Raw genomic sequence first — 20,427 nt, 5'->3', positions numbered from 1 at the left:
ACGTTCGAATGAGTGTAAAACCATCGAGCATACGTACTGGTCTTAAGCCTAATTTATTGATAACTCAATTTAAAACATTTTCACTAAAGTTTCATGTGTCCTTTATTATTAAAGAGCTACATAAATATGTTAATTATCAACACAATGCATTACATACATAAATAATCACTACTTTCAATTAGTTATTTCTTTCTTGCCCAGAGCTTTAAATGGCAATATAATCTGCTAACTGTCAAATGTCAATAAGTTAATTGACTCACATTTCTGATAAAGTCATACTAATTAAATACAATCGATAGGTAAAGTGCGTACTCATGTCTCTTCAGGACTTACGTCTTCTGGTTTTTCTCCCAATGAACACAGCTTCATCTTGTAAACATTCAATTTGGAATCCTAAAAAAATGTAATAAATTTAGGAACAGGAAAGGTAAAAACTGTCCCTTATTGTCTAGTTTCTTGAGTTGAGCAAAAACAATTTGGGAAAACAAAAGGTTGGTAATCTATCTGCAGCACTGTGGACATTATTTATAATTTGAAAGTGAGCAACAAAATGAATAAAAAGTAGTTTTTACTGCACCTGGTCAGCCAATAATTCCAAGAGGTCATCTTGGTCGCTCTTTAATCTCTCTAGTTCAGAACTCTGCTCCCCCCGAGCTGTGTTAGATTCATTAAGCTTCATTTCTAATTCGGAATTTTTTTCTTTAAGCACACTGATTTTCTCTTCATAACTCTGAATTATTGTATCAATTTCAATTTCTTTTGCAACCAATGAGTGTGATTCACCTATATTTTGCATTTCATATACGTTTTGGGTAGCCGGCTCAAAATTATGCATTGACAGTGAAGTTGCCATCTGCGCTCTTAACAATGTGTTTTCATCCTTCAGCTGGGTGTTGGATGATATACTTTCATTTAACTTTGCCTCAAGATCTGAATTTTTCTTGGCAATCTGTTCTATCTGCGTGGTTAGCTCTTGTAACTTGGTGTCCTGTTGTCTGATGAGAGTCTTGTATTGTTGCAACAGAGGAGCATCCTCCGCGCCTGTTGGGTTTGCCTCTGATGAATCAGATGGCTGCTGAACCATTGACAATGTGCCAATGATTACACTTTCTAAGCCTTTGAACAGTTTACAGAATTCGTAGTCCAGCAGCAATTCTCCCATGCTTTTAGCTCTGATCTGTGGTTGTTTGGCAGCTCTACTGTACATCTCGTGCTTTGAAACTTCCCCCAGCTTCCCGATGAATGTTTCCAGCCCGATCCTCTTCACCAGCAGTTGCTTCAGATTGTCCTTGGAGTACGCCTCCACCGAGTCATCGTTGAAGTGGACACACAGGGCCAGCAGGAAGGCACACATGCCCTGCAGGAGGTATTCGTTGTCATCATGTTCATTGGAGCATATCTGCGCCACCAAATAGGAGACGCTGGAGGGGACGTTTAGGAAGGCACTCACACCTGGAGGACTTTGGCTCACCCACATAGAGAGGAGCATTAGTAAGGCAACCTTTAAAACGAAACAAAAATTTACTTTAACAAAATACATACATACTACATATTCATACTTTCAAAAAAATAAGTTATTCGTAGTGAGATTTTAATCAATGCGACTTCTAAACATTTGACCGAAACACATACTACGCAGAGTCTATTACATTTGTCTGACATTATAACATCAGTTAAGAAGCCTTCTCATCCCAGACAAAATTACCAAGATATTGTATGGAAATATGTAATAGGTACTTTTTTCGCTTAACCCTTCAAGGTGTTCTAGGCTATCATCTTTTCAAATTATGGAGAGAGGGAAGACGAATTTATATATGTATTAATTTTGTTTAAATGGTCAAATTTCATAATTACGAATATGGAAGATCGGATTCGAGTTCAGGCTTAGAAGGGATGAGATGTTGAACGGGGGGCAGGCAATGATAAGGCTTGATATGTAGAAGAGAGAATATTTGTTTGGAGAGGGACAGCAAAAAAACATGCCATCTAAAGTTCCCACTTATAGACCACAGAAAGTACAATCCCGGGAGTCAAGCATGTAAATTTTAAAAAGATGAGAATAAACAGAGCAATTTATTTTAGTTTATTGGGGAAACAAACAGTCATACATATTTTATTTAATACATAATTATATGTTACATGGTTGCATGAACTAGTAAAGTTTCCGCATAAAATTCATATTACATACAGAAAAAACATAATAAAATGTCCAATTCTCGTTAGAATAAGTGATGAAATTATTTTTTTGGAAAATGGAAGATTTGTTATAACCATGGTTTTGATGGGATAGCTCAATAGATACTTCAAGTATGTAAATTTAATATACATACCTTAACATTTGTAATTCAATGACTGTGTATGTTTAAATAAATAAATATTAGCCATACTAGTTGTTAGTGACAGAAAAAGGATGGCAATTTAACATTTAGGTTTGATAAAAGCTGCATACTAACCTTAGAATGCAGCTTTGTGCCTTGCTGCAACAAAATAGTGCACTGATGCAGCAAAGAAACGGGCGACGAGCCCACATTTGTAGCCAGCAAGACACGGAGCAACTGTTCCTTCTGCGTCGGGTTGTCCAGGAGGCCGTGCATCAGCGACACGGCCGAGAACCAGTTGGACAGGGCGTCCGTGCTAAATAGGCCGCCGCACAGCAGCTGCCCCATAGTCAGTGTGGACACCTCAGCTGTGGAGGGCAATAGCGTCTGCACGAGGTGCGCCTGCCCTATCTCGTTCTTGTACAGGAAGCATTCAAAGCAGTATACCACAGCACATCTGCAAAATCCATTTTTTTACCAATTACTCATTTATGTAGGTCAACGTGATAAAAAAAAGTGTTATTTTTATTAATGTGTTTATAGTTTACTATAAACATATGGCATATCCTGTGTATTATCAAACATTACACTGTGACATTAGTATGAATATGAATGAATTTATAACCAAAGGAAGCATGTGCTTTGACACCAAATAATAATGTTATGGAGTAACTTTATTTTGAGATGTGATTTATTAGATTGATTGATGATTTTTCATACCTCAGAGAGAATGGTTGTTTTTCATTAACCATAGACATCAAGAGCACCACTATGGCTGGTCTCGGTGGATTGGAGGGAGCCAAAACATTACTTAAATACTCCTGGTTGGTGGCGTTGCCTCGAATCACTTCTCCCACGGCATTGATGGTCTCCGTCAAGATGTCTGCCGGCACTCCGCTTACCATCAGCGTGTTGCACAGCATCTCCAGCAGGTGGACATTTCGCATTATCTTCTGCGAACTGGAAACAATCACCGCCGAGTTCAGGGGAGAGACCAGGGTCCTGACAAGCTGGAGCATGCAATGGACGTTGGAAGCCTTCTGCGGGGACCATCCCAGTTCGTCCATTGTATCGGGTGTACTAAACATAGGCAGCATGCGTTGAATGTAACTTCCTTCTTTGAAGAAGTTTTGGTTACTTGCATTATTTTTCAGTAGATTAAGCATCAGAAGTAGACAGTCTTCTACGACTATGCCTCCGTCGGAGAATCCTTCTGCTGCAATTACGTCAAAGAGTCGATCAAATGCATTTTCGAATGCGACAATTTTTTGTATATTTGCATTTCCCTTGGTGAGCTGAATCAATAAAAGAAGCGCGTCATTTCTAATGACTTCTCGGCTGTCACTTAATAAATCCATTAGTTTAGAAACTCCCATAGGACTAACGAGGATTATTTCTTGGATATCTTTGGGTTTGTTTTCTAAAAGGGAGATGAGCAACCGCACCGTGGGGAGTCTCACTCGAAAGTCATACTCTTCTAGCATTTCTAAAATCAGTTTCACATTTTGTGGATTTTTCAGAAACATTTCCGTAAACTGCTCCCCGATGTTTGAAGGAATAGAAGGATTGTCTCTTTCTTCGTCAAATTGTTCTTGGGATGTTATGTTACACAGTGTATCCAGAGCATAACTGACTATTTCACAATCTGCTCTATCCAATTCTAAAACCTGTAATTATATAAAATTATGGTAAATATACACAAAAGTGGGACATGGTTAATTTGCACTTTTGAGAAAAGGAAAGCATTTTGTATCAGTGGTTTTCTAAGTGGGCGTCGTGATATATAAATAAATAAAATTAGAAACATATTTTTTTAAACTTTATTATAACAAGCAAACAATGAGTATAATTTTACAATTTCAATTTGATCAAGTCGGTCTTACTAACTAACTAACCATCACAGGGTAGGCAGAGAGGGCAGACTACCAAACAACTCGGTCTTGACATGCACTCCTTGACTCATTCACATTCATACATCGTCTCATATATATATTCTTGTTATTCCGACTCTAGACATGGCCCGATTCAAGTATCTGGTTCACTCTATCATGTCACGTCTTGCTCGGGCGTCCCCGACTTCTATTTGCATCATATATTCTCCTTACACTCCTTTCTTGATTCATTCGCTCTGCATGCCCAAACCATCTAAGAATCATCTAAGCCTCGCATTGTATGCTAATCTCCACATTTCTCACACTATCATACATGGTTTTACACACATGCACCTCAGGGATTTCTTTTCTACAGCATCCAGTCTCCTTTCGTCCTTCCTCTGCCAGTTCCATGCCAGTAGGTCACTAACAGAAATAAAAATTGTTCCTAATCAATGACCTAAGTAATACAAATTAATGCGACAGGTGACAAAATTAAAATCTAACATTCACTTGGCGGCCATTGTGATTGAAGTGAAAATTTTAATGTTAGTTTTTATTTTAAAGAAAAGACACCAAATTATCATTTTTTAACGAAATAGCTATGGAAATGCATTATATTCGGTTGCTGAAATAGTTGTTTCTCATTGTTATCTAACTGATACAAAGTGTTATCAAAATAAAATGTGCTTAACCGTGTATTTGTTTATTTTCCTAATATTATTTTCATAAATTAATTACTGCTAACTAAATTAATTAGTGCTGCCTAAAAAAGCATCTCATTGTAATAAATGTAACCACTCTCTAAAGATATTTGAGAAAGTTAAAATTCATTGGGTAGAGCCAACTACGGGATTCACAGCTTATGAGCCATATTAATGTAAATGTCAAATTGACACACGGTTGCGGCAAAAAGCTGTCTGGTGAATGTCAAACCGACTTCCATTTCAAAAGTTCAGTAATGAAGTTTTTAGAACCACTCTGAATCAGGCATTAATATGCAAACAAAATAATACAGTTGTACCTAAAAGCTTAAGCAAAGACAAATTCAGCCTAATTACACTTAAACTGATGTTACACGAATTAATAAGAGATAAGGATAGAATTTTTGAATTTTGCTGCACGCTTTACACAAAAAAAAAATGCACTTGGTTTCAACTTAATTACAAGAAATAACTATTTATGTGGTGGGAGAGTGTACAGATGCATTAAAGATCAACTTTTACTTAAAGTTAAGTTTGAAGGTTATGAAATACGCATAAATTATTAACACCCTGAAAACATATTTTGTACATAGTTACTTATACCCCCGACTTAAATAGTTGTCTCCATTAGACATTTAAGTTGAAATCAATTTTTGTTTTTTTAGAGCCTTTGCATGCAGCGGAATCCGATAAGTTTACCGGAAAAAATAATAAATGTAAAAGAAGATTAGAAAAGAAAATGTCATTTTTGTGTTATTGTAAAATATACATTGAATCTGTCATTGAAAATAAAGTAGAGGGGAATTATTTCTACAAAAATACCAAAATTGTAATAAAATCAATATGCCTGTCTAAGCGTATCTAAACCTTGGGCCCCAACTTCAACCCTGTACTTCCGTGAGAGGGCTTTTAGGGCTCGACAAGCATCTCTTCGGTCGTCCAGTAATGTGGAATTATTTACGCGGTCGATTAGTCTTTCAACCTATAATAAAAATCATAACACACGTAAATTACATATTGTACAAACGCGTATGTTAATTATGTGAGTTATGTCATTTGACTACAAACACGATATTTTAATTATGTTTTCACTTTTGACAACTCACAGTTTCGGCACCAGTAGGTAGAGCCCCGGGTTCTGTAGCACCCAGGACGCTTTTTAAGCCGCTTTTAAAATATTCCATTTTGAAAATTATTCCCTAGGCGATGAACAAATTTTTAAATTTTCCTTTGGGCCTATATTTGAAGATTAATGAAAAATTTGAGAGGTAAATATCCACGTCAGTCATCTTAATCTAAAGGACGACATATTGAATGATACCATGTAAAATAATATTTTCCCGAATTGAAAAATAATATTAATTTTCCCAACGAAGGCATAGACAAACTCATAGAAATTGGAAATAAAATATTTAAAGCTTGCAGCACAGAAACCGACGGCTAGAATATCTAAATTAAAACTTTTTTTCTTGATTGTTATTTTCCATAAAGTGGTAAATCATTTAAATTTAAAGTTAATGTTCTTTATACAAATAGAACGGCGTCATATGGGCCTCGAGGGAAAAAAACTGTTACCTAAAAACCGTATAGTTGCATGTTTATGCATCAGCATCAGCACCAGTAGCCTACCGCGTCCAAATATTACATACCTGTCTTTGTGTTGTGTTGGGAGTAGGAAGGAGTCGGCTATACCTGCTTTACACGATACTTTTTTAAATACCTATCCCCGTATAGGGACCCATACGAAAAAATATACTTTACACAATCATTATTTTCATACTTTTGATTTCATAATATTTTGAGACGGTACTAACACCTTGAACATAACCCTAGATCAGGGGTCTCCAAACTTTTCAGCCGGAGGGCCACATTGACTACTCCAGTGAGTTCAGAGGGCCAAAACCGTTTTAATTTCTAGACACCCATATTTTCTGTCCTAGGGAGGGGGGGGGGGGGTGGACAATAGAATTTTCAGGGATGAAAATATAGCTTTAGATAACGTAGCTTTGAAGATAATTTTTGATACTCGTTTCTCAGACCTTGATATCATTGCGAATCAAATAAAGATTTTTCAAAAAAATCCTCTCGATATATTCGCGCGATACTTGTGGACGCAATGTATTGGTGCCAAGTACCTCGCCAACGAGCATATTTATTTATTCGCACGAAAAAATTCGCGGAGTTTTCGCCCCTTCTGAGCAAGGTCTTAGCCATTAGCTGTCGCGGGTCCTTGATGACACTGGTCATAAGATGTCGCGGGGCCGGATGGAAGACACTGGCGGGCCGGATACGGCCCGCGGGCCGTAGTTTGGAGACCCCTGCCCTAGATCATAATTATGAAATGATCTATCACTATCATTTGCGAGCGATCTCCATCTGCATCAAGGGTTGCTGGGGTCTTAGGGGAGGCTTGTAGGCCGAGGCTGGGCCTGTTAGGGCGCGACTAGGCACAGCTATGGGCAGGGGCATCACGGGGGAGATCATCGGAGTTGTGGGTGCCTCGGGAGCCTGTCCTATCATTTTTTCGGTTGCCAGTCTTTTGGTGACACGGATATCACCGAGCCGGATTTAGTCCTCCTCCGGAGTTGATAGGCGCCAGGAGAGATTCCGTTACGCCCTTTCTTCAGTAGCATGCGTGATTGTAGATTCAGAGTCGGGGGGCCAATTTAAATTCGATATTATTATTACTTTGCAAGAATATTTTGCCTTAAAAAATGCAGATTTATTGCAGACAGGTATAAACCCCCGACAAAGTAGCGGTGACCATCCATGTTATAAAATACAAGCCAGACAGAGCGGTACGGACGAACGAAACTACTGTCTCAGACGGCGATCTGCTTGCTTCTCCTCATAAATTGAAAACGGTTACACGCATTTCCTACCTAATAACTGGTTCAGACTTATAGATTTAAGTTGATCAACTCGACACTTGAAAACTTATTGACAAGTGTGAACCTTCTTTCAATAAAGTTGCTAAAGCTTTTGGTTAGAAATCCTGTCGTTCAATAAAAGTTGATCAACCAAAATTGAAGCGTCTGAACCGGATATAATGGACGTAAAAATGATGAAAGTTTTTTAATAATTATATCGCAGCTCAACATAATAAAAACATATTTTGATAATTTTTTCTCACTATAACCAAAAAATATTGTAACTTCGTTTTAGAGTCGAAAATCTCAATATCACCAAATAGTAATTGGTGATATTGAGATTTTTTACTGAAACCATATTTAATTGACCTTAGCTCAAGGTTCATAGAATAACATTAGCTCATGCAGGGGATGCAGGGGGTAGAGCGGTGATTAGCTAGAAAGTCGTGACATAGCCAGAAGTCCATTTCCACTGGGATATTTGAATTTACTGTAATACAAGTGGCGTCAAGCGACTCAGAATGCATTTGTAATGATTTAGTTATAATGCATTGGTAATATTATACTAATTATTGAAGTGAAACTTCTTTACGCGCGTCATGCAATTTCGAGGAGTAAAACCAACTCATGACCGAAACGAAAATGCGGGACCGATTAAAGTTCATTTGATGTAGTAAAAGTTTTGAAGTAAAATATAAATGCTTCTTAGCTCATCTCGACAACTGGCGTTGGTGGTGTAATGGTCAGCATAGTTGCTTTCGAAGCAGTTGATCCGAGTTCGATTCTCGGCCATGGAATATTATTTTTTTGTTTTTAAGGAATTTTTTTTTTTTAATGGTTGACCATAATATCAATCCACTAAGTAATATTTTAGGCCTGTAGCATAATTGAAAAGTTAAAGAATGATATAAAATTTTTTATGATGTTAACGATAAAAAAATGAAAAAAAACATAAAATTAAAATAAAAAATGGGCCAACGGCACGCGGTGTTCCCAAGCGGTCACCCATCCAAGTACTGACCGCGCCCAATGTTGCTTAACTTCGGTGATCGGACGAGAACCGGTGTGTTCAAAATGGTATGGTCGTTGGCAAAAGTTAAACAATATTAATTTCTATTCTACCTGCCAATAAATATATGAAAATTAGTATAAAAAAGCCCTAATAATATTGAAAAAATTAGCAAGGTGTGTGCGAGGTTGATAAAAATAATCATTACATACGCGCTTGAAAAAGATCGTAATTACATTAATAAGTTTGTAGGAATTTTTTTTTTCAATGGTTGACCATAATATCAATCCACTAAGTAATATTTTAGGCCTGTAGCATACTTGAAAAGTTAAAGAATTTTATGATATTATTAATTATAGTAATGATAAAAAAATAAAAAAAACATGAAATTAAAATAAAAAATAGGCCAACGGCACGCGGTGTTCCCAAGCGGTCACCCATCCAAGTACTGACCGCGCCCAATGTTGCTTAACTTCGGTGATCGGACGAGAACCGGTGTGTTCAACATGGTATGGTCGTTGGCAAACGCTAAACAATATTAATTTCTACTCTACCTGCCAATAAATATATGAAAATTAGTATAAAAAAGCCCTAATAATACTGAAAACATTAGCAAGGTGTAAATATTATATACCTAGTTTAACTCACTCTCCTAACTCATCTTCGCTGTCTACAGGCAGAGCGCACGACTGTGGTCGTGAAGAACCGAGGTTCGATCCCCGCTTTAACTAATTTTTTTTTTCTTTTTTTATAACTTTTAATTTTTTTTATCACATGCTACTTATAAATATGTCAATAGACAGAAAAAAAGAGAGAATGAAATGAAAAGAGAGAGAGAGAAGAATACTAGAAGTTTCACTTCTGTCTTGCGTAGGCTTGACACACCCATTTTTTATATTAAAACTAATGGTCAGAACAAACGGGGAAAATCCCAGGAATATTTGCAGTGTTACTTATGTACCATAAGCACCTTGTACATATCAAGACATTCAAATTAAAAGTCTCATTTAGCTAACCATCATGACTAGGATGTGACAGGGAAAGTGTTGAGAATAGTAGATACTCTCAGCATCGCCTTAGTGAAGGTAGTGAAAGACCACGACCGCATTGATTGAAATGGCTTTAACCGTATTTGATAAACCACATGTGAATAGCCAGGTACTTCCTCTTACCCCAAACTCTTGTCATCATAGCTAAATGGCATAATACAATTTATATATAGTACATCATAATTATACTGAAAAAAAGCGAAATTTCAATATGGATTCCAACAAGTATTTTTTTTTAATATCAACTCCACAAAAGAGGCCCTGAGGAAAATAATTTACTCAGGGCTAATTTCATCTTTGGGGAAGCCGTGCGGAGAGTCTTTCTGAGAAGATGAGTTTGTGAAAATGGGTCTGGATAGAAGGTAGAAGAACTTTAATTCAACTCCATATATCATTCCAGTGCAGAGATAATGCGTTAAGACTTCCTCAGGCATTCCCGATTTTTTCTACCATTCACTACTGTATACCATATTTTACTGTATACCATAACAAACGTAAGTGTGAGGAAACTAACTTTGATTTACCAAAAAATATTATATTTACCTTGTGAAAAGTGAAAGAAATCATTTCTATCAGACTCTTTCTTTCTATTGGATGAGCCAACCTTGTTCAATACATTTCCTACGATCCTTGACCTTAGCCGTCTTAAACTAGGTCTGAGTAGCCAGGTATTTCATAACCAATTCATTCGTCTTTTAAGCACGCTAGCCGACTGTCGCCAGGTGCTTGGCTGGAACCGGCAAGTTATAGCGTAGCCAGACGATAAGCCCGATATCATATTTCTGCGGCTACCGTAACTGTACTAGTCGGGTGTGCGTTCGTGCCCAAATTCGACGGAATATTGAATGTTTTTTCTAACAGAAAAGGTAAAAAAAACTATGTACATGATAATATCGATCCCTCTCGCTGAGAAAATAAATTAATGTATGCTTCAAAGAAGATCAATCATATTATATTTGTAACATATCAAACATATGTCCATCTCTGAACGGAATATCAATTATCTTGTTACTTATGATTCTTAAAGCTTATTGATAAAAAAAAAATAATGCCATGTAATCATTTTGAAAAAGATTTTATATTTTTACCATTGTTATCAAATTAATTGCTATTTTATCAGCACGCTGATTTTTGAAAATGACGCTCATTCCCAGCGCCCGCCGGTGGCCATGTTCCCAGATTACTTTTCACCGGGACGGTTCCGGGTGGGTACCTTGCATATATTTCCATGCAAATCAGCGCCAGCCGGAGAAAACTGCTGCAATCTGCTTACTTACCTCTCTTCTCCCCCTAATACCCTAATTAGTGATGAAACGTTTTGATTCTGCTTGAACAAGTTTCTTTACATTCATTGGAAGATACTATCAGTATCGCCCTGGTGTAAGACCACCATTCAGAATTGAAACGTTGCTCCAAATGGCTTTAGCCGTGTTTAGTGACTAGATCTGAATAGCCAGGTACTTCCCCACCTTCCTCTCTCCCTTCCCCACTTACCTTCAGCCTCACAACATCCCCCAATTGGGGATGCCATAGTCTCACTGGCTCCAGACGGGAGCAGTTGGGATTCTTGTGAGGTATTCACTATATAAAAAAAAACCTTTTATCGTATGGCAGTCTTTTATTGATCAAAACGTTGCATGCTGTTGATTAGAATATCTACAAGCAACACCTTTTCTGACCTAAAATATTCATATTAGTATTATTTTTATTTATTTTACCATCTAATACTTACCCCACTCCCCCGTGGGTTAGCAAGGAATCAACATAAACCGGGTGAAGCAAGAATTTGACACATGAAACTGTGTACGGGCGCCGATAGACATATATTTATGGAACCGAGGACTCTTGGTATCACGCCTTCTTACTGCGCACGGTTGATGTGGATTCCTTACAGGTCCACGAGGGAGCTGCCTTTATCTCAGCAGATGCATAATTAACAATCCAATAAACAATAGAACCAGCACAAAATTTTTCTACAAGTAAGACAACATCTTTTAAAAAAAACTTATATTTTCCAGGTGTACGTAAATATATAATATGTAGTCAGTCATTTATATTACAAATGGCACCATTTCTTCTCAAAAAGCATCAAATAACATGTTACTGTCGAGGAAATTTCATCATACAAAACAAACAACTCTTCAAATTTAGTCCATTTTAAGGAATTCTGGGGCAATTTCATTGGGTAATAAATGTAAAATATCTACAGTAGAAATGAAATAGTCAGTACAGGCATGTATGTGTGTAGTAGGAATCTAGGTTATTAATGCTATTTTATCATTGTTTTCTAAGGCATTTTTCTACCACAATCATAGCGAAACATAAGGCAATTTCTGTAAACGACCAATAGAATACATTATTTTCCATAAGGTGTATTTAGAGTTATATATTTGATTTGGTTCAGTATTTTGTTCAAAGATGACTTAAAAATATATTTTTAATTTAGAAATAAAATGTACATAACACAACTAAGAAGTTTTGTTTATAATATAATACATTTTTCTGATGGCATTCTTTCACAAAACTAGTATAATATTATTTATCAAATGCTGGAGTGCAATTAATGGAAAAAAATTGCCAAAAAATTGGTTGTGTAAAACTTGTGGTTACAACTGGATTGAATTATAAATATCATAACTCTTTGAATCTCCCTGAGAAATAAAACTTGTTAGAATATAGAATGGTTAACTGATATCCAAATTTTCCAGTGAAGAACATCCTAATGGCAATTTGAAATATAGTTCATTAACAAACAAAAAATCACCAGGAGTGAGGCAATGACTAAAATAGTTTTAAATTAAAGTTTATATACACTTTTTGCACTGTATTAAACTTATGTTATATAATTAAAGGAAATGAGGTTAATAAACAGTGTTTCCTCAACTATGTACACATCCTTCACAGGCACTGTCTTATATACAAGCTCGTAAGGCTCAGTTTTATCACTTAATACACTCTGTTAAACCAACTTCACAGGGGAGTCTGTGTTCAGCTTGGAAAGTGTCTTTTTGACCCTGAGAGCGGTGAGCCTCACAGGGGGGTTGGGGTGCCAACACTCCTGCATCACCTTGGCCAGCGTGCACAAGATGTCAGTGGACTCCCAGCGCAGGGGTATCTGAGGCCGGATTTGCTTCACACACACCACCAGGTGCATATCTTCAAAGGACGGATCATTCGGCACGCAGTCGTGATAAGGCAGGGCGTAATCCTCTGCACATTGGACTTTGTCTCCTGTTGCACATCTCCTGCACATCTCCCAGAGTACGAGCCCAAAGGAATACATGTCTGCCATCTTGAAAGCGTCAAAGTGAGTGATATTGAGTGTTTCATCCAGAACTTCCGGCGCCATGTATCTCCTTGTTCCTACTCGAGTGTTGGGAGCTATGTCCACTTCGTTTCTTTCGGCCACGTATCTCACGGCCAATCCAAAATCAGCTATAACACACTCGCCATTACGCTTGACGAGAATATTTTTACTTTTAATATCTCTATGAGATATTGCTGGCTTTCCTCTGGTTCCAAATATTTCTATGTGAAGGTGCGAGAGTCCGCTGGATACGGAGTACGCCATGAGCATCAACGAGGCGGGGTCTAATACTGTCATTTGTAAATAGTCATGGAGGGACCCCATCTCGTGATAATCTGTAATCAGAAGCATTTGAGTCCAAGAGCCAGTTCCCTTTATGTCAGCGGCAATGAAGCCTAGGATGTTTTCATGTCTCATGAGAACAGTTTGATAAATCTCCGTTTCTCTGAACCAAGAAGCTTCTTCCGTGGTGAAGAACACCTTCACGGCAACTTTCTCTCCTCTCCAACGCGCAAGCCACACTTCTCCGTAGCGGCCCTTTCCCACGGACGCAACCATCTGAATCTGCTTGGCAATTGTGCGTTGGACCAGCAGAGGCAGTCCCGAGCCGGAACCGGAGGACTGGTCGGTGATGGATGGCAACGGGGGCCCCAGCCCCTCAAGGAGTCTCTGCTTCCTCCTTTGCATTCGACAGCGTCGTAGGAGGTACAGTACCACCACTACCAGGATGGCTGTGAAGGCTGCCAGGAGTCCAACACTGATAATGAGGGCCGAAGCACCGGCGTGAAGATTGACAACTTCCGGGACTGCAGTGGTTTGTTCACTAAGCTTTGGTAACATATCCTTGTTGCACAGTTCTGTGTTGCAGCACAGTATTGATTTTCCTTTTACGTGGGGAACCTGAGAACCCTTACACTGTAAACAAAACAAAAAATTATTATTAGTTAAGAATTAAGAAACACACTAACGTGTCTGTATCTGCCAGAGATGCAAACTAAAGTAAAACTGGGCGGCAGAGACCCAGTTAAGGTAGATGCATAAATTTACGAGGTTAATCATAAGATAATGATTATTTATTAACATGTCTAGCTTTTGGCAACTCTAACTAGAAGTCTATTTGTCATTGAAGAAAAAAAGTAATAGTGTAGTAATAATGGTATTACCTGCATGAACCCCGCCTCGTCGGGGGGCAAGCAGCCGTAGGAGCGCTCCAGCTCCCATGCGCTGGTATCCTGCGTGTCGAGCACCTCCTCCACAGCGGCGAAGCAGGCGCCACCCGGCCGGGCCACACAGGTCCCGTTGCCCGCGCCATGCGGACAGTGCCCGTCACAGTAGCAAACCAAACCACCGGCTGCAACACCACACAATACATTCAGACTTAATATGAGTATTCAGTAAATCAAAAAAATTATGATTTTCATTATTCACTGTATTTTCATTTCATTGTATGTAAAACCTTTAAACGAATTAACTATTTTCAGCGGTTAACATATCGTAAATACTTTATTTGAGGTTTTATTCAAATACAATCTATAAAGAGTGTGACAAAAAAGAAGGTGGCATCAAACTATTTTGGACAAATATTACAAAATATGACTCTGAAATAGTTTTTTTTGTTTTTGTTTTTTGTATTAGGCAATTCACCCTAGAAAAGTTATTTATTTCATCATTCAGATATTGAATGGAACCTAAAAGAAGGGTCTGCACAGAAGTTGTGGCACCCCAATTTTGCATAGGCACCTATTAAAAACTCTGAGAGGATGAAGGCTACAAACAGAGAACGCAGTTCATGACCAATTTTCCATAGGCACCTATTAAAAACTCTGAGAGGATGAAGGCTACAAACAGAGAACGCAGTTCATGACCAATTTTGCATAGGCACCTATTAAAAACTCTGAGAGGATGAAGGCTACAAACAGAGAACGCAGTTCATGACCAATTTTGCATAGGCACCTATTAAAAACTCTGAGAGGATGAAGGCTACAAACAGAGAACGCAGTTCATGACCAATTTTGCATAGGCACCTATTAAAAACTCTGAGAGGATGAAGGCTACAAACAGAGAACGCAGTTCATGACCAAAATGGTAAGGTTTTAGAATAACTAGACATGCTCAATATGATTATATTTTTTGAAAGAACACTCCTAATCAACTTAATTACTATAAAAAACAAGTATTTACATAAGGGGACATGGAAAATACTGCATTTTAACAGCTATTTCGCTCACACAATGGATAATTTGACTCATTTTGATTGGAAGATGTTTTAATATAATAATTTGAAAATAGGTTTTTTGGCTCTTTTCTCTTTTTAATACAAAAGAAGAAGAAAACGAACATAAAACCGTCACTTAAAATAATGGCCGTCAAGCATTGACTAAATTACATCAATGCCGTCAAGTGAACAAACCATTTTAAGATTAACGAAATAATGATTAAATTCAGTTTTTTTTCCATCTTCCCCCATATAAATAATTGTCTTTTATAGTATTTAAGTTGAATCGAAGTGTTCTTTCAAAATTTTTTTTGTAAAGCATGTCCAGTTACTCTTAACTTAACAAAAAAATAAGAAATTTTATGTAAAGAATGACGTTAGTTTTATGTCAAATTAAATAGGATCTATGTTGTCTACATTATTCATGCTGTGCCGCAGAAACCCAATGCACAAATATTTATTTACCGGAAAAAACCACTCGCTTGCAAACCAGGAAAATTGAAACCAATTGTAAATGCAATTGATTCCATGAGTTTGAAGAGTTAAATCCATTTGTAATATTTTTAAGGAATTTATTGTAATAGATTGGCCTTGTAATAAAACAATTTAAATGCTCGCATTAAAATCGTCATAAAGAAAAAATCACCTCAAAAACAATCTAATTATCAGCCAATATTCTTGTGGACAAAACGTGATGTTTATTTGCCTTTAACGATGTTAATTATTGAATAGGATGTTTACCTCAATAAACGGTAATGTAAATAAAAACAAATAAGAATAAACTGTCGAGCTGCACAAATTAAAATTTTACCAGAAAAACAATTTACGTGTAAATTTATTATGCAATCTGCAGTAGGTTGACACTATTGATTATATTCTTACCAACTGGTTGAAAAAACATTAGATTTCTTTTAAAATATGTAAACGCCAGGTGGTCGTCGGGTATAGTTTATTTAGGCATAACTTTTTATATAATAATTTCTAAAAAGGACTGTGCGATGCAAACAACTCCTATTTTGACATAAGATGCATAGATAAAAGCTAACTGAAGGTTAGGGATGGGGCGCTATTTGAATGAATGTAGGGCTATTCGGGCTATTGGGACGAAGATGGTCCGATACTTATCAGGAAAAAGGATGTCGGGACAATCGTACCTTCTTTTAAAATAGAAGATTGCGTAATGGATTGTGACGAAATGAAGTTACTTTTGAATCCGATTGGGAAAAATATAAATGAAAAATAAATATATGAGCTATTATCAACCTAATCTTTGGTTAATCATCTGATCATGTATTCCAAATAACGAAATGTGTCAAGGATTAAACGTATATTAGAAATACGTTATGTATTTTGTATGCAATTGTGATTTATTGTATTGTGTTATTGTTATTTTATCTTATCAAGTGATTATTAGGAAAAATGTAACTGAACCGATTCCAACTAATGCAATCAAATGGGGATGTGTGAATCATTACGAAACTACAATAAAAAACAACTTATAAATCATACACTTCTGTTTAATATTAGTATGTTAAAATATTTCAAGGTAAGCTAATCATTACTGAAAAAATACACAAATTTGCATAATTATGGTAGTCACGTTATAATTGTAATAAGACAAGTCACAATCATTAATTAGTAAAATTAGTAAATCCACAACACACATTTCTGAATACTTCAAAGGAATCAGTGAACTGAAATTCCTGCTTAATATTACAGCAGTTGTTGATCTTTGACGTCTAAGAGGGAACCGAAGTATTTCTGAGCGCGCAAATATTCCAGCTAAAAGGTCGCCGCGTCGGTGCATTACATTTTAATATCATTCATAAATGAGCGCAGTTGTCAATCGTACTGCACGAGATCTAACTTTATATATACACAAACAAGTCACACGCCTACGTACATACCGGGTTTCATCGCGGTCTATACTAGAGAACCGCCTGCGCCTGTATGGAGCACGGAGAGCAGACACAACCACCGCCACATTAACAAATTACTCAAATCTCGGCGCCTTCCTCGAAAGATCTTTAGCCGTATTCCGCCATTATACACACAGTCGATTGGAAAATTATCGATTTATAACTGCACTATTCAACAATGTTCGCTTTGGTTGACACAGCGGATTAGAAGATAGAAATAAGTTTGTTATTTTAATGTTTAGATGAGCGCGCGCGGACACTAGTTAGAGAACTGCACGGCCGACAGCGGGCGGCCGACTGGCGCGAGAGGCCGCCCGTCCGGCGACACAGTGCGCAGCGCCGCGGTACCCCTCTCTCCTTCGGTCCTCTCTACTCCATACCCGTTCCGGCAGGTCAGCCAGCCAGCCAGCCAGCCAGCCAGCCAGCGTGTACCCGAAATGTACCCAGGGATTCAGTCTACTCAATCTTCAATCCACTGATTGACTGATGGATGGTCAGAGGGATTAAGTTCTACTTGACTGAGGTTACTTGGTTCGGAGTCAGCTTACATCCAATATGCACCCACTACTATCTTCTGATTATCCCACGATAACCACTTCCAAATTCGCACTTTGACTTGAATGTACAATAACTGAAAATCAAATTTAATATTTTTCAATTCGAATGTAAAAAAGTGTAAATGTTTTTTTGTAAACTTAGTATGTGTTAATAAAATAACGGTGGTAAGATAAATCCAGGTAGTTGACCAGGGGATTAATGATCACCCGTGGCCTGTTGTCCCTGGCCCGAGCTCATTGCAAACATTGGATATAAACAACGATAAGGGAAGTGACTGATTACGATTACAGTATAGTAGGTATATTACTACATGCCGCATTCCATTGGGTGACGATTCGCTAATATACTTTCAGAGATAAAAAACCTACCGCAGGGTTTGAATGAAAAATGGACTGTTTAGAATTCAGGATGTTTCTGGATCTCTTTCGATCAAAAATGTTGTAAGTGAAAAAAGTGTTGTGTTCTGAAAAACGGTAATTTTGAAGGTCTAGGTTTATTGCAGAACGTTAGTTAACCTATCATTTCCACATATACCGAAGAAATTAATCGGTTTAGTAAGACACGTGACTTTTAATAGCACTGTGCATTTTTAGATGCATGTTGAATCGATATTAATCTGAACATCGTTTTGAAAAAACAGCCGAAATCGCTCCAAAATCTAGTTCTTCAAAATCAGCCATGTGACTTTGCCATCCCCGATCGTGCTACTGCTTATAGACATAATTACGTTTGTTTTAGGAAATGGTTCAGGGCAAGCAAACCAATCGATGAGAGTTTGGACGTCTTGAAAAGTCTGATTGTCCTGAGAATTGAGTACCACGTTCTTATCGTTGGCGGCAACTGCAGTGAACCGGAGGGGGGGGGAGTTGACCCCTGCCACACCGGAGTGCCCTATAGTAAATTTGTATTTACGTATATGAAAACGCAACAATGTAAACAAAACCCCAATAACGTGACAATAAACCAGAATAAATTTGATATTCAGTGCGTACCTTGATTTGATTATAATTTATATCATTAAAAAACTACAAAACTCATAAAAAGAACACAACTTTTTAGAAATTTTATGTTTTACAAAATTAGTACAAGTATTTTTTTTTTCGAAATTCCACTGGAATTTCTATTTATGAAAAACCAAACCTAGTCTATTTTCTTGATTTTTCATACATGTACGCAGTTTTACGACTTTATATCACGTTACTTATTAAAGAGTTTGTACAAAAGTTGTTGGTAATTTTATGTTCTACTAAATTTGATTACTTTACCCAAAAGTTGCATTGGATACGAGATATTTGGGATAAACTAGATTTTGGCGCGATTTCAGCCGTTTTTTTTCAAAATGGCGTCGTTAGTACAGGTACGCCAAGGTCGACAACTTGGATTTTACATTATGGGACCAGTCTATAAAACATATTAAAAAATGGGACTACCAGACTAATTACGATCGCGTCCCCCTCTTTAGCGCTAATTGCACTTGTCTAAGTAGGAATATTATTATTTTTTTGGATAACAATTTGTACTTCATAGTGAATTTACATTTTTTTTTCTCAATTTCTCAATTTATAGTTTTAATTTTATAATTTAGTTTTGTAATTTCTTATATATTATACACTGGCATTTAGTTGCTACTTATTTTAATTAATTTCAATCAAACTTGATAATAATTAAATCCGTTGTTTTTTTTCCTGAAAGACAAAACATTAAAGAAAAAAAAGTCTCTTATAGTATTGTATATCTTATGAGTAGGCATATTCTTATTTTTTGTGAAACGGGTTTGTAATACAATAAATAATTATTGTATGCACACACATATTTACTAGTTAATGTTTATTATGTTATTGTTATTACGACTTATTATGTAATTTTAATATTTACATTTTTTATAAACTATGTGTTGTTAAAGCCCAATGGGCGTCTTAATAAATAAATAAATTACTTCACTAAAGAGCCTTATTCTAAAAGAAATGATCGCTAAAAGTACCTACATTGTTTTTTTGTTAATACCTACGTAAGAAAAGCTGCAATATTGTAGAAAATCATTGCATCGATTGTCGTTACATATAAAGTGATTTATTTTTTATTTAAAAATATATTTCTTTTATATAAAAACATAAATAAATATGGTGTACTAAAAAAAATAATTACTATAAAAATGTTTTCTTTTTATCGTAACTACTCAATTCTATAGAGAAAAACGCTTTTCGTGTTTGAGTTGGGGAGTAGTGCCATTACAATATACATAAGGTAAAGAAAAGAAAGAAAGTTTTTATTTATAAAGTAAGAAATAAACAAAATGTATATAGTGATGCACGTACAATGTACATGCGGACAAGCATGTAACGTGAGCATTGGTACCTACCTACTATAATGATGCACATGCACATATTGCAAATAACATGCCATGTTAGGTGAGTGATAATAAACACCACACAGAATGCATATTTATTGTAAGGGGGCCCAAAGGCCGGACTGAAAGGGAAATCGAAGGCAACAATTTTTATGATGAGCGCCTTGAAGTCATCAACATTTAAAAAAAAAACATATATGTATAGGATCCCCGATTCCGGAGAGAGAATATAACACAGTTAATGCTTGTATACAACGGCA

At 36.8% G+C, this 20,427-nt stretch overlaps 2 protein-coding genes and 2 non-coding genes across 7 annotated transcripts in view; all 4 read right to left on the bottom strand.

Annotated features, from left to right (window-relative positions):
• Positions 1 to 68: 68 nt before the first annotated feature.
• p115 (General vesicular transport factor p115) lies at positions 69 to 6,194 on the bottom strand. 2 transcript variants are annotated; one of them, XM_089647323.1, is made up of 6 exons: positions 6,000 to 6,194; positions 5,741 to 5,875; positions 3,039 to 3,985; positions 2,454 to 2,775; positions 578 to 1,501; positions 69 to 393 (listed from the first exon to the last, which is right to left on the bottom strand). In XM_089647323.1, exons 1-6 carry the CDS (start codon positions 6,075 to 6,077, stop codon positions 313 to 315), a joined length of 2,487 nt encoding a protein of 828 aa, XP_089503449.1. In that variant the 5' UTR covers positions 6,078 to 6,194; the 3' UTR covers positions 69 to 312. The 2 variants fall into 2 exon arrangements, with proteins under 2 accessions (XP_089503449.1, XP_089503535.1); XM_089647409.1 differs by lacking the exon at positions 6,000 to 6,194 and having other exon boundaries at positions 5,716 to 5,828.
• Positions 6,195 to 8,735: 2,541 nt separating this feature from the next.
• LOC149426261 (5S ribosomal RNA) lies at positions 8,736 to 8,854 on the bottom strand. Its single transcript, XR_016303231.1, has one exon. It is a non-coding gene; the product is annotated as a 5S ribosomal RNA (ribosomal RNA).
• Positions 8,855 to 9,176: 322 nt separating this feature from the next.
• LOC149426260 (5S ribosomal RNA) lies at positions 9,177 to 9,295 on the bottom strand. The gene has a single exon (XR_016303268.1). It is a non-coding gene; the product is annotated as a 5S ribosomal RNA (ribosomal RNA).
• Positions 9,296 to 11,813: 2,518 nt separating this feature from the next.
• Positions 11,814 to 20,427, bottom strand: part of tkv (serine/threonine receptor kinase thickveins) — an 83,183-nt gene continuing 74,569 nt past the window's right edge. For 2 of the 3 annotated variants that reach the window (XM_089646969.1, XM_089647093.1), the window contains 2 exons: positions 14,292 to 14,479; positions 11,814 to 14,043 (listed from right to left, as the gene is read on the bottom strand). In XM_089646969.1, the coding sequence (XP_089503095.1) occupies positions 12,781 to 14,043; positions 14,292 to 14,479 (1,451 nt within the window). In that variant the 3' untranslated portion in view covers positions 11,814 to 12,780. Of the gene's footprint in view, positions 14,044 to 14,291; positions 14,480 to 17,250; positions 17,759 to 20,427 lie in introns of those variants that run through there. The other variant, XM_089647033.1, reaches the window with a different exon arrangement.

The sequence above is a fragment of the Hesperophylax consimilis genome, chromosome 1, assembly GCF_061612785.1.
Source record: "Hesperophylax consimilis isolate HC1 chromosome 1, BYU_Hcon_1.0, whole genome shotgun sequence".
Lineage (NCBI taxonomy): Eukaryota > Metazoa > Arthropoda > Insecta > Trichoptera > Limnephilidae > Hesperophylax > Hesperophylax consimilis.
The sequence above is the reverse complement of the archived record's forward strand: the minus strand, read 5'-3'. Positions and strand labels throughout refer to the sequence as shown.

Coding starts and splice junctions, on each gene's coding strand:
- p115 (XM_089647323.1), bottom strand. CDS start 6,077: ATGGAATATTTTAAAAGCGGCTTAAAAAGCGTCCTGGGTGCTACAGAA. Junction 5,876..5,999: donor TACCTACTGGTGCCGAAACT/GTGAGTTGTCAA, acceptor TTTTTATTATAG/GTTGAAAGACTAATCGACCG. Junction 3,986..5,740: donor GTTTAGATACGCTTAGACAG/GCATATTGATTT, acceptor ATATAATTACAG/GTTTTAGAATTGGATAGAGC.